Genomic DNA, 12,920 nt, shown 5'->3' on the forward strand with positions numbered 1-12,920 from the left:
AAACAGGTTTTTCTCCACATTTCCCACCCTGCCTTTTCCTGGCCTTCATTTTTCTCAGCAACTGCCCTTTCTCAGGGACAGAGGGTGTGTGGCTTGGGGAAAGGGAGAAGCACAAGAGCCCCTGAGTGGGCAGGAGCAGGGGAGCCCTGCTGTGGGGTGGCACCTTGTCCCCTGCAGGGCAGATTCCTGTCACCAGCTCTGGCAGTGCTGAACTGAACTGTTCAGCAATGCTGAAACACCTCAGGCTTTAACAGGAGTGGGAATTGTTCCTCTGGTGACACCAGGATGGGGCTGGAAGGGCTGCTGAGGTTGGGTGCTTTTGCTGCAAACATTATATTCCAAAATCCCTGGTCAGCCCAGGAAAACAAGGCTAAAAAAGAGCAGGCCCAGAATCTCACTGTTTCTTCCTTTATTCACTTTTTGTGTTCTCAAAAAGGGGTTGAAGTTCAGGCAGAGCTAAGTGAAGATGGGCTAATGGAGTCAAAGATGTGACCATGTTTGGCCCAGCCTTTTATCTTGTAACACTCTGGAATTTGTCTTCCTAATTCAAGCCACAGGTGCTTTAGGTTAAAGCAGAGGAAGAAGTGCAGGTTTCTCTGGTGGTCAAACCTGAATCTGGCATTTTTCCTGGCACAGACAAAGCCAAAGCTTTCCTCCCATCTGAGGAGGTTCAGGGAAGGTGATGATCATCACCTGTGTTGGGACACCTGTTTGGTGACACAGGAGCAGGAGCACAGGAGCATCTCACAGGCAAGAGAATGGAGAGAGAGGGGTGATCAGAGAAGAGAGAGTTGTTCCAGGTCCCCCAGCAAAGGGAATGAGACCCTTCACCCTTGAGACCTCTGTGGGGTTCAGTGCAGCTCCTGTTTTCCACTTGGATTGCCTGTTCTTGCTCATGCTGGTGTTTTGTGCAGTCAGAAGCAGCCCTGGCCTGGTTTGTGGATCCTGGTCACAGCCTTGACAGGCAGCAGCTCAAGGCAAGGTGGAAAGAGGGGGAAAGTGCTGGGAAAGTGATGCTGCTGAGGGCCTTTCAGGCACAACGTGGGCTGTGTGTGCAGCTCATCATCAGGTCAGGCTCCTGCTAAGGCTCAGATCTCACAGTCCACAGAGCTTTTACACAGAGCAGCTTGTGGCCTGATTTTCCCTGCAGAGAACAGAACTCTTTTACTGACACTTAGCCACACATTTTCTGCTTCATACATTCCCTCTCCCTGGGCTGCAGCAGGATTTGTGTGGGCACAGACGCTGCTGCTGCGAGCTGAGGGATTGGAGGGAGAAAATCAGTAGCCCCAAGCAAAAAAAGATTGATATTAAAATAAACCAATTGCTAAAACAACACCCCGTGTCAGCCTTGTGCCAGGATTAAACCCAGGGATAACTAAACAGGCTGGAATAGGTGGAGGGTGTTGATGTGTGGGAGTAATGTGCTCACATTGCTTGTGATATCTCCTGCCTGATACCTGGGAATAAATTCAGGTGCTGCTCCTCAAGTGCAGCAGAGATGGGCAAGCTTAAACCCACAATGAATTGCTTTGCTTTGCATGTTAGTGCCACGCTGGTGCTGCCTGCTGTGAGCACCTGGAGTTGGCATTACAAACCTCTGCCCTGCAGGAGCTGGGGATGTCCCACTTAACTGGGCCCCACAGCATCCCCAGAGGGGTGGGTGCTCTTAGCACTGTTGAGAGACAAAACTAAAATGCAGAGATTTTAACGTGGCTTTCAGCATCTCTTGTTTTGCCACTCCTGGGTGTTTGAGGTCCTCTTCCCTCCCATCTATATGTAAGGTCCATGTGAGCATGATTTTAAACCCTCCTTTTTGTATTTATGTACTGAGGAGTTCAGCCTAACTTGGTAAACCTCAGGTTGGGATTTTAAAATCCACACCTGTGTGTTGTACCAAAAAAGCTCTGTTTTCATAGAGCCTGAGTACTCCCTGCTCTGCTGACTCTGATGGGAGATACAAGTGCTCAGCACCAGACTCCCTTCAGGAGCCCTTTCTCCAGATTAATGAGTGTTGGCTGTGTCCTTCAGCAGTAAAATACAAGTCCAAATTTAGTCCCTGCCAGGCATGAAGATGTTTTCTTGATTTTTGCTTTTTAATAATGCTTCTCTCCTGGAATTCATTTAAATTCATTTAAATTTAAATATCTCAAGAAAACAAATACCTCTTTGTAAGGTTGTTTTTTTGTTGTTTTTCTTAACTTGGTTATCTTGTCTTGATGTGAATGTATAAAATTGTGTATATTCACATCTGTATGTATGACACATGCTTGTTATTGCTGCTTCAGTAAGTCTGCCTGGGTTTTTCTTTGGATCTGGTTTTTGAGCTACTTACTTTGCTTCTCTCAATCAAAGACTGCTCCTCCAGCCACATCTCTGCCTGCTGTGCTATTTGCTTTCTTTTCTAACCAGAGCTCCAATGAAATGTGGGGTGTTTCTGTTTCATTCCAATCAGCTCTGAGAGGTTTTTGCACCCACCAGCTTTGTTTGCCTCCTTCCTCCCTCCCCGAGTTCATCTTGCCCAGCCTCTGTCTGTTGGTCTAATATTTTGATTTCCCTGTTTCAACTTTGTAGCAGATGTTGTTCAGTCTCATGGTGCCGTCTTCATGGAAAACGCGTCCCTGTCCACCCCCATTTCAGCCCCTCAGTTCAGGGGCTTCCGGAGAGCCAGTGAGATCAGCATTGCCAGCCAGGTCTCAGGAATGGCAGACAGTTACACTGCTTCCAACATAGCCAACAGTAAGTGTTGCACCCCTCCGAGGCTCTGCTCTGCTCCGGGCCCAGAGCTTCTGTCCGTCCGTCTGTCCGGGGGGTGCTTCCAGCCATGACCAACAGCTTGGAATTGTCCTGGTTCTGCCACACTCAGTGCTCTGTGTCAGCACATCCCCTGCAGGAACAGGGGTGTGTTTGGTGGCCACGGCTGCGTTGTGCATGTTGGACCTTGCTGGTGATTAATTGTTAAAGCAAAGGTGATAACTGTGATTGTTAAAGCAAAGGTGATAACTGTGACTCTGAGCTGTGTGTGGTGAGGGTTAATCCAGAGGGATGTGGCTGTGCTGCCATGGTAAGTCATGCAGAACTGCTCAGGATCAGCACTTGAGACCAGATGGGCAATGCAGGATGTGGCTCAGTGCAGATCCCTCAAATGTGGCCCACAAAAGCAGGGATGAGTACATCCCTCTGTAACGCTGAAAGGCAAGGACAGGTTGGTTCAGAACAGAACATTTATTATTTGCATTAGAGATTCAGCTCTTCTGCAGCCCGCAGGGCAGCTCCCAGTCACTTATGACCCATTTCCCAGAGCTGAATGAGGAGTAAAAGGGATTTTTTATTCATTATTTTTCCCAAGACCTGTATAACTTCCTAACTAATGCAGTGGAGAAGAACAGACTTCGTTAAGTGGCGAAGAACAGACTTTATTAATGGCTCAGCTCCTTCTTTGTTTCAGCTCAGGTATGAGATGAACGCTGTGTCCTCATGGATTTCTGGTAACTCAGACCAAAAAAAGGCTGATAACTCAAAAAAACCCCAGAAAAACAAAACAAAACCTAAAACCCATGCATATGAGGAAATTTTCAGCCCAAACTCTATTCCCAGAAGGTCTCAAAAATTTAGAGATACATTCCTGGCACGAGTTGTGAATTACTCACTCCATCATTAATTGCTAAGGTTAATAATGCTCCTGGAGGCAGGTATGAGTTGTTAAAGGTTTGTGGGCGCTGCTCAGGGGCTGCTGTAACCTCCTGCCCTGTTTGAGGCAACACTCAGCAGCAGAACTAAAATACCTTCTCTGACAAACGAGGTTTTCCTGCTCAAAGCGTGTCCAGGAGCCGACACCGCACTCCCCACGTGCATCCTTTCCTTATCCTGACATCTTGCCAAGCACTGTTAAACAGGAATCTGCTTGGGAAGCAGCTCTCGGGGGAGAAGGTGTTTGTTTTGTGCTGCTTTCCCACCCACAGGAGCTGCTGGGCTGGCACACAGGGCTGGTTCTTGGGGAGGTGTTTGTGCTAGGGTGATGCCCCAGAGCCAGCGTTTGTGCCAGGGTGATGCCCCAGAGATCTTGTCCCGTGCTGCAGCAGGGTTGGGTCACACAGCACTCACCTCTGCTTTCCCCATGCTCTCCCCTCTTTGTGTAATTTATTTCTCCACTCAGCCATCAAAGCCTGTTGCTGAGATCAGGGAGGAAGAGTCTTCCCTCAGCTCCGAGTGTCCCCCGAGCTCCAGCTCTGCCTTGCTGCTCCTGCTCTCAGCCTGGTTGGTGTGGTGGTAACCTGGAGCTGTGGCACTGAGGGCTGGATGTGATCTGTGCTTATCCCCAGGGAGAGCTGGAGGAAGGTTGGAGGGGCACTGCAAACCCACAGCTCCCTCCCAGGAGCCTCCTTAGGGGTGCAGCTCCCCTGGTACCGTGAGTTTGTGGAGGATGAAATCAGTGTGTGCCATAATAATGAGTGATTTCTGCTTTTTTTTTTTTTATGTTTTATTTTTCCTTTTAGAAACCAAACACCACCTTAATCATTGTAGGGGCTTTAGCCTTCTGTCCCAACTTGCCCTCCCTCACAAATCCCCTGCCCAAAGCTCGTTCAGGAGGCGTAGGCAGCACAAACACACAGCCCCTGCCAAGGGAAGGAAGCTCCAAGGGCCACGGAGCCGGGCTGCAGGCTGTGCTCTTCGGATACCACACCTGGACATCAAGACAGGTATTCTGGAGAGATCCACTCCTGTCAGCCTCCTCTCTCATTTGTAGTCACAGAACTTCACCACAAATCTCTGCGCTTCACACTGAGGCACTTGCAGTTTCTGATTGCATCTTAACAAGCATTTCTGTCACTTTGCCCTGAAGATCCATCATAACACAGCTAACAACCTGGCAGGAGCAGGAATTCTTCTGGGCAGAGCTGAGGGGACAACGCTTCTGCCTCCACCACTGCCTTCTGAGCATGGAAGAGTCAATCTTGTCTGCTTCCTGTACAGAATCTGAAATTACCCAAGCTGGGGACTTGCATGAGAAATGGAAGTTGGGACATGACCAGGAGCTGTCAGTTTGGAAGGCAGGGAGTCAGAAGTGGCTGCGAGGAGGTGCCTGTGAGCTCTGGAAAAGCCACATTGATCCATCAAACCTTGCTCCTCCTTCCCATGGCTCTTCAGAAAAGTGGAGACTGTCAGGGTGAGGGTGGCCTGGCACCTGGCACAGCCAGTGGGGATGTGCTGAATCCACATCCCTCTGCATTTGCTGTGGTGGGAGCTCTGTGCAGGTCTCTGGAAGGAGCTGCTGGATCCATCTTTTCAGTTCAGCATCTGTGCTCATCACCAGCCAGATTTCCCTTTGCAGAAGGGTGTGTTGGATTGCACCTTAAACCTGGCAGCTTTCCTGGAAGTCCTTAAAAAGAGAACATTGTCACAGAGACAAACCAAGCTTGAGGAAGCCCTTGTCAAAGCCCCAGCTTGCATCCTGCATGCAAACACAAACAAAATTCTTCTGCTGCTCTCTTGATCTCCATCTTTTCTTTCCTTGGCTGCTTCTCTGGGCTGGAGTGCACAGACACTGAGGACTTCTTGCTGCTGGGAAAGCAGCCCATGCTTTGGGGTCTGAGGCTTTGGACTGAGACCTGATTTCCAGGGATTGGGGCAGGATGTGTGTGTGGGCAGAGCTCAGGGCAGTTGAGGTGTGGGGGTGTCCTGGGGTGAAGGGTGGCTGTCAGACACCTGCCTGTGAATTGTTGGGCTCCCTGAGGGAGAAACTTGTTTTGTATCCCTGTCCCCCACTAAATCCCAGTGTACTTTCAGTCCCCCATGCAATGAAGTCCCAATACTGCCAGGTGCTTGTCTCGTTGTCCCCCACAGAGGCTGTGTCCTGGGAGGGCTGGGCTGCACATCTCAGTTGCCCAGGAGGGCAATAAGGATTTGTTGGGGACTACCAGTCCCATCATCATGTGCCATATTCCCTGCCTTGTGGTGCCTTTTAGCATCCTGTGGATTCCCAGTCCTCTTTAGTGTGGCCAATACCTGGATGCAGTTCCCTGGAGAAAGCTGAAGGAGTTGGAAGCAGGGCTGGAGATGGGCAGAGCACACCCACCCACCCTTCCTTCCTCCCACAGCTCCAGGGAGATTTGTTGCTGTCTTAATGTTTTGGCTCATTGCACAGGAGCCTTGAGCCCCTTCCCTGGGGTCTGGACTAACAGCCAATTAACCTGCCCTCCATCCAGTGCCTTCCTCTTTGCTTGAACAAGGGAGAGCTCACGCTGGTGGCCGTGTGTTCCTCCCTCGGTGTGAGCAAACCCCGAGCCCGGGCTCAGCTGTTCCCCAGAGCAGCGGGACCAGCTGGGAGCAGCCTCCTGGCACACCTGGAGCGAGGAGCCAGAGCCCTGAAATCCCTTCTGTGAGCCCCCCTGGTCTGAAGGAGTGTTTTGCCTCTGTAGTTGCTGCCAAGTGGTGGGGAACGAAGCGGATCGACTACGCCCTGTACTGCCCCGACGCGCTGACGGCGTTCCCGACCGTGGCTCTGCCTCACCTCTTCCACGCCAGCTACTGGGAGTCCACAGACGTCGTCTCCTTCCTGCTCAGACAGGTACAGTCACCCCCTCTCCCTCATCTCCCTTGGGCTGAAAAATGCTTGGGGCTCTTTGTTTTTTCCAGTGCACCTTCAATATAAGACATGTTGATGCATAGAAGTGAAAAAGTACCCTTTGCCCCTGCAGATCCAGTTTTTTCCCTTTTTTGTTTTCCTCACCTGTGGTGTTGGTGGTGCTGCACACATACAGACTTCATAGATGTCTTGTTACACCTGCTTGATTTGGGGCTGTTTGGGTTTTGGGCTCTTATCATCAGAGCAGGTTTCAGATGGGCTCAGTGGGGATCCATGGAGAGAGCCCAGGGCAGTTTCTTATCCATAGTGGCAAAGGTCAGTGGCACTTGTTTCTTGAAGTGATCTCTGTGCCAGGTCACATCTCCAGTCTGAAACTGAAACTTCTCAAAGGACAAATATAACCAGCACCAGATACAATAAAACCAAAGGGGAAGTTTTATATTAATTCAACATGAATTGATAGGCAGAATGCAGTTCTCCATTTTGCCTTTCTAAGTTATTGTTGTCTCCTCTAGGAACTCATTGGGATTTAGTTCTCATTCCTGCAGCACAAAGCAGTTCTAGGGCCAGGAGAATGGGGACTGCTGGTGTCTGGAGTCTACCACCTCAGATTTTATCAACCTATATTTGGCCTAAAATTCAAATTTACTGTCTAAAACGTGTTTTTTCCCTAAAAGAAATATTTTCCCTTCAGTTCCTTGGGGATGAGGGGGAGTTTTTGCCTTAAAAAATATGAACTCCCCAGGGGATGACACTTAGAGCATGGAGCTGGAAAACAACAAAACTCAAAGCAACTCTGTGGTTTGTGTTGCCCACTTCGGCGCCGGGTTTGCTTTGCATTAGCTCAGCTGTTAAATCCTCCCTGTTCTCCTCCAGCCTCCTCTGCTGCAGCTCTCAGTTATTTATGATTCTGTTGGCAAACTTTCTTTTAGTGTTATCTTCCAAATAGTGTGAGAGCCATAAACAGCAGCAGTGTCAGTGCTGGTGGCAGCTGAGCAGTGCTGATAATCCTTGAGACCCTTCTCTTGCCAGGCTGTGTCCAGGCTCTGCCTGCACACTCCTGCCTGGATGGTCCCACACCCAGCCCAGCCTAACAGGGCAGGAAAGAAGAGAGAGCTGTCATTGTGCACAAGGGGGAACAGTCATGACAGTCTCATACATAAAGTGTTCCACTTGGGAAATAGCCAGTTATTCAGGTTTCAGCCCAAACCTGGGTCTGTAGCACTGTGTGGTGTTTCAAACCTCATGGTTTGAGTACCTGGAGGAACCTCCCCATCCATTCTAAACCTGCCTGGGTAGTCTGGCACCCCCTTGCCCAGTGCCTGTCTCTGCTCACTTCTCTTTGCCTTGAGACCAGGGGTTTTCTCATCTTTTGTCTTCTCTCTGTCCTTCACCAGCACCACACAGCTGCTTACCCTAATAAGGACTTGTTTCTAATGGCCTTTGAAAGTTACCTCTGGACAAAATGTAAAAGAAGCTGTTGAATAGTTTTAGTCTCCAAAGATTAAATCTTGTTAAAACAAGCCCAGATAGAATTCAAAATACATTCCTGATTTAAATAATTTTCAGTAAAATTTGTTATTTTGTTTACATTGGATTCCATGAGCTCCCGCCCCAGCAAGCTCATCCTCCCTGGGGTCCTTTTTCCATTTCCCTGGATGAAAACCAGCTTCAGCTCTGCAGAGGGCTGGCCTGTGTCAGCCAAGCTCAGCTGGAGAGCTGCTGACCTTTCAGAACATGTTCAGGACCTTGTAAAAGAGCCCACATTTAGGAGGCCTCTTAATTTTTTGGTCACCAAGGACTGCTGGCAGTTTTGGAGTTCTGTGTGCAGGGTTACCTCCCAGTCCTGCAGAATCTTTGAGGTGTCCCCCAGCCTTTGGGTGTTATTTTTCCTTTTCCATTCTAGAAGTAAGAGCAACCTAGGTAGGAGTTAACCCTCCTCTCTCTGTGTTCCTGCCTCCCATCCCCATCCATGCCCTGGTGACAGGCAGGAATTGGCTGCTTGGCAGTGATGTCCCACCAGCACAAACTCCTGGAGTTCTGTCAGCCAGGATGGACAGACAGACAGCCTGGGCTCTGCCTCACATGCAGCCAAGCCAGACCCCTGTGTGTTTCACAGGGGTCAGATCAGTGAGAGGAGCAAAAGCCACGAGACCAGAGTTGGGAATTTCAGTAGGAATTGGAAATGAGCTGAAGGAGCAGCATCAGCATGGGGCCAGCGAGAGCAGCTGGTGCTGGGTCTGTTGTGGAATGGGGAAGGTTTGTGTTCCCTGCAGGCCGTGGGAAGGGACCAAGGGATCCCTGGAGGAAGGGCAGGTATCTCAGTGCAGAGCTGTGTTTGAGTCAGTTTTGTACCTCCTGACAATCCAAAAAGCCTGCATCCCAGGCAGGATTAAGTCAGCACTGGCCACAGGCTTTGCCAGTGCAGCAAAGGCCACTTGTCCTTCAAACCTGCAAGGTGACAAACTCAGGGGCCTCTCTCCAGGCACTGCCCTTCCTCAGTGCAGGCTCAGGAGATGCAGAACAGCCAGGCAGGAGGAGAGGGCTGATGCTTGGGGGGATCTGTCCTCCTGCAGGTGATGAGACACGAGAACTCGAGTGTGTTGGAGCTGGATGGGAAGGAGGTGTCTGTGTTCACCCCCTCCAAGCCCCGGGAGAAGTGGCTGCGCAAGAGGACGAACGTGAAGCTCCGGGTAAGGGGGTTTGGGGCTGCACCAGCTGCTCTGGCTTGGGCTGCACAAACTTCTCTGAGGGTGTGGCACAGACAGAGGGCTGTGCTGCATTGCTGGGCTGTTTTAATGGTTATATCCTACCTGGGTGCCTGTAAAAGAGCAACCCTAAAGGTGTGTGTCAGCAAGGTCTCCTCTTAACCTCGAGTCTGTAAAACACAGGAAGCATTGGCTGTGGGTCAGGGAACGAGTGAGAATGGAACATCTTTCATAGTCCAATAATACCAGGTCTCAGCTCAGTAAATGCGCTTTGCTCCCAGTAAAGTCTCCAGTTTCTGAGGGGGCAATTCTGTGTTCGAACTGAAACAATATCAGCACATTTCTCTGGCAGCTGAGTCTATTTCCTCTTAATTCCAAAGTGTGAGGGTTAATAGAGAGTATCAGAACTGCACGTACAACCTTCCATGGAAATTGGCTCTTCAGCACTCCAATCCACCCATCAGTTCAGGGCACAGAGCTTCACCTCTGCCACAGGTCAAATTCTTTCCCAGAGCTGAGGGAGGAGTGGAGGGGGGGAATGGCACAGAGAAACCCGTGCTCTAATTTGTCCAGTTATAACATATATATATTTGGCATTTCCCTGTGAGGTTATCCATTGCTGCAAACTTAATTTTTTTTTTCCTCCTCCCCTCTTGCAGAACGTCACAGCCAACCACAGGATCAACGACACCATTGCTAATGAGGATGGGCCCCAGACCTTGACTGGGAGGTTCATGTATGGTCCATTAGACATGGTCACCCTCACAGGAGAGAAGGTACCGTGTGTGCTTGGAGGTGTCACCATGTGGTGACAACTGTGGGACAGAGGTAGTGCCTGTCAGTGCTCCCTTGGTGCCTGCTGGGGTTTGCTGCACTTGTGTCCTGGCCAGGTTCTCCTGCTCAGACTTGTGGGTGCCTCCCACCAGGAACAGCATTTGTCATCTCTGATGTTTGGGTGCTGCCCAGCTCAGATCCATGAATTGCAGAGGGTGGGAGCAGGACCAACCCCGCTGCCACCCACAGGGGCTCGGGTGGGACGTCCCTGTGCCCGGCCTGTCCTGCTGGGGGTGACACAGTCTCGCTGTCCCCAGGTGGACATCCACATCATGACCCAGCCACCGTCGGGGGAGTGGGTGTACTTTGACACGGAGATCAGCAACAGCAGTGGCAGGATTTCCTACGTGATCCCCGAGGAGCGGCGCCTGGGCATCGGCGTCTACCCCGTCAAGATGGTGGTCAGGTGAGGGCCTGGGGCTTGCAGGAGGAGCAAAGAGGAATTGGATTAGAACATGGTCCCTCCTGTTGCTGAGTGGGTTCAGAGCCTGGTTTGCCAGCAACAGAGGCAAAGAAAGCCATTTGTACTCTGCAGCTGTAAGGGGAAAATGCACATTTTATTCACCACCAGCATGGGAATTGAGCTCCCGCTGCAGGAGCAGGTCTCCTGCACCACAGGGCCTCGTGGCCATCTGCAAAACTGCACGACTGAGCATATTTTAAAGACCATAAACTTGTCCTTGAGGGACAGGACTTTGTAATTGTGATGATTCACAGCCCAGGGCTCCAGCTCAGTTCCACTGCTGGTGTTGGGCTCTGGGAGGGGAAGGAGGGGAGCATCTTCTTGGTGGTGACCCCAGCAATGTTTTTCTGGGGGTAACTGTTGAGTCTCTGCTGCCAAGGAGTGCTAATCCATCCCCACTTGAACACGAGACCCTCACACAGTGCTTGTGCCTGCTCTAACCGAGGGTGGCATCGCTGTTGGAGCCTTTGGGCCAGATGTGGGAGCCGCTCTGGGCTCGTGGTGCTCCGCAGGTCCTGGTGATGCCCTGTGGATATTTTGATGCCTCTAAACACCTGCATCCCTTCCCTCAGGGGAGACCACACGTTTGCTGACAGCTACATCACGGTGCTGCCCAAGGGGACGGAGTTTGTGGTGTTCAGCATCGACGGCTCCTTCGCAGCCAGTGTCTCCATCATGGGCAGCGACCCCAAGGTCCGCGCCGGGGCCGTGGACGTTGTAAGGTCAGGGCAGGGCCTGGGGTGGTTGATCTGACACTGACCTGCTCTGCAATCCATTGACTCTTGCTTTTCCTTGCAGGCACTGGCAAGACCTCGGCTACCTCATAATCTATGTCACGGGCCGCCCTGACATGCAGAAGCAGAGGGTGGTGGCGTGGTTAGCACAGCACAACTTCCCCCACGGCATCGTGTCCTTCTGCGACGGGCTGGTGCACGACCCGCTGCGGCACAAGGCCAACTTCCTGAAATCCCTCATCACTGATGTAAGCCTGCCTCTGCTGGAATGGGAGCGTGGCACGGGGTTAGATTGCTCCTCATCCAACCACCACTGTCAGCACCAGTCTCTTGGCAGCAATGTGACCTGCAGTGGAAGATTAATCTGTTCATTTTATTTTCATTCCTTTGTTGCTCCACAAAAGTGTCTATGCTGTTAAATTGTGTTGCCTCTGCTCTGCACTGCTCCATTTCATCACTGCTCCTCAAACCCCTAATGGAACTGAGGCAGTAGAGCCTCCCTGCCCCTCACACCTGCTTGGTGGCTTTTTGGCTGCCTGTGGTTGGAATAGCAGGGCTGAGGGGATGGAGCTGCTGCAGAAATGGCTTTGCTGGGAAACTCCACAGAGATCTTCCAGGGGTTTGACCCTTGGCAGGTCCTGGTAATGCTCAGCCCAGAGCCTCAGGGAAGGTCCAGATAGAAAAAAGTTTTGTGTGTCTGCCAGGTGAAGGAGCTGCCAGTGTCCCAAGCACTTTCCCTGCCTTGATTTGCAGGAAAAGCCTGTCCTTAACTTTCTTAGTCTCCCTTTTTGGCCTGAGTGTCAGTGGAGGGAGCAGCTGGCTCTCAGTTGCTTTCATGTCCTCCACATGTTTGGGACCAGGGTCAGAAATTCTTTCCATCTCCCTGACCTGTGGTTCTGGACTCAAAGCTGGCCAGTGTGTGGTGGCACCAATGTCCACACCTCCCCTGCCAGCCCCTGCCCCAGCCCACTACAGGAGGGGCTGTCCATGAGCTGCTCTCTGCTTGGAGTAGAGCAGAGGTATCCCTGAAAAGCAGCAGGTTTTGCTGCCTGTCCCTTCTCCCTCTGCCCAGCAGGTAACAGCAGCTTGGCTGTGGAGAACATTCCTGGCTAATGATTCCTGCCCAGGTTTGCAGCTCCTCTCCCCCAGTGACAGCAGGGAAGTGTGCAGCATCCTTGCCCCCTGCAGACCTCAGGGGAAGGCCGTGGATCAGCAAGTGGAGATCTGTTCTTGTATTGCTGTCACTCCTCTTGTCACGGCCTGTAAACATGCCCAGCTCTGTTAATTAGCACTTCCCTGGGTGGTTCATTATCCAGCTGGGAACTTGCATTAGTTCCAGTGACCCGAGATTCCCACAAATGCAATTGGAAAAGCCAAAGCCCAGCCTGCTGAGCAGCGTGGGGTGCCTGTGGGTTCTGAGCCTGTGCTGCTCTCTGTCCCCCCAGCTGCACATGAGGATCCACGCCGCGTATGGATCCACCAAGGACATCTCTGTGTACAGCTCCATCAGCCTCCCGCCCACAAACATCTACATCGTCGGCCGACCCACCAAGAAACTGCAGAGCCAGTGCCAGGTAGGAGCCAGCCTGGCTGAG

General features: G+C 51.4%; 1 protein-coding gene across 5 annotated transcripts in view; it reads left to right on the forward strand.

Moving 5' to 3' along the window:
* Positions 1 to 12,920, forward strand: part of PITPNM2 (phosphatidylinositol transfer protein membrane associated 2) — a 124,108-nt gene that overhangs the window by 105,855 nt on the left and 5,333 nt on the right. For 3 of the 5 annotated variants that reach the window (XM_058037144.1, XM_058037147.1, XM_058037145.1), the window contains 8 exons: positions 2,575 to 2,739; positions 6,420 to 6,568; positions 9,163 to 9,279; positions 9,954 to 10,070; positions 10,386 to 10,534; positions 11,164 to 11,313; positions 11,390 to 11,573; positions 12,771 to 12,899. In XM_058037144.1, coding sequence (XP_057893127.1) covers positions 2,575 to 2,739; positions 6,420 to 6,568; positions 9,163 to 9,279; positions 9,954 to 10,070; positions 10,386 to 10,534; positions 11,164 to 11,313; positions 11,390 to 11,573; positions 12,771 to 12,899 — 1,160 coding nt within the window. Of the gene's footprint in view, positions 1 to 2,574; positions 2,740 to 4,496; positions 4,701 to 6,419; positions 6,569 to 9,162; positions 9,280 to 9,953; positions 10,071 to 10,385; positions 10,535 to 11,163; positions 11,314 to 11,389; positions 11,574 to 12,770; positions 12,900 to 12,920 lie in introns of all 5 variants that reach the window. The other 2 variants (XM_058037149.1, XM_058037148.1) reach the window with 2 other exon arrangements.

Source organism: Melospiza georgiana, chromosome 18 (genome assembly GCF_028018845.1).
Source record: "Melospiza georgiana isolate bMelGeo1 chromosome 18, bMelGeo1.pri, whole genome shotgun sequence".
NCBI classification, from domain to species: domain Eukaryota; kingdom Metazoa; phylum Chordata; class Aves; order Passeriformes; family Passerellidae; genus Melospiza; species Melospiza georgiana.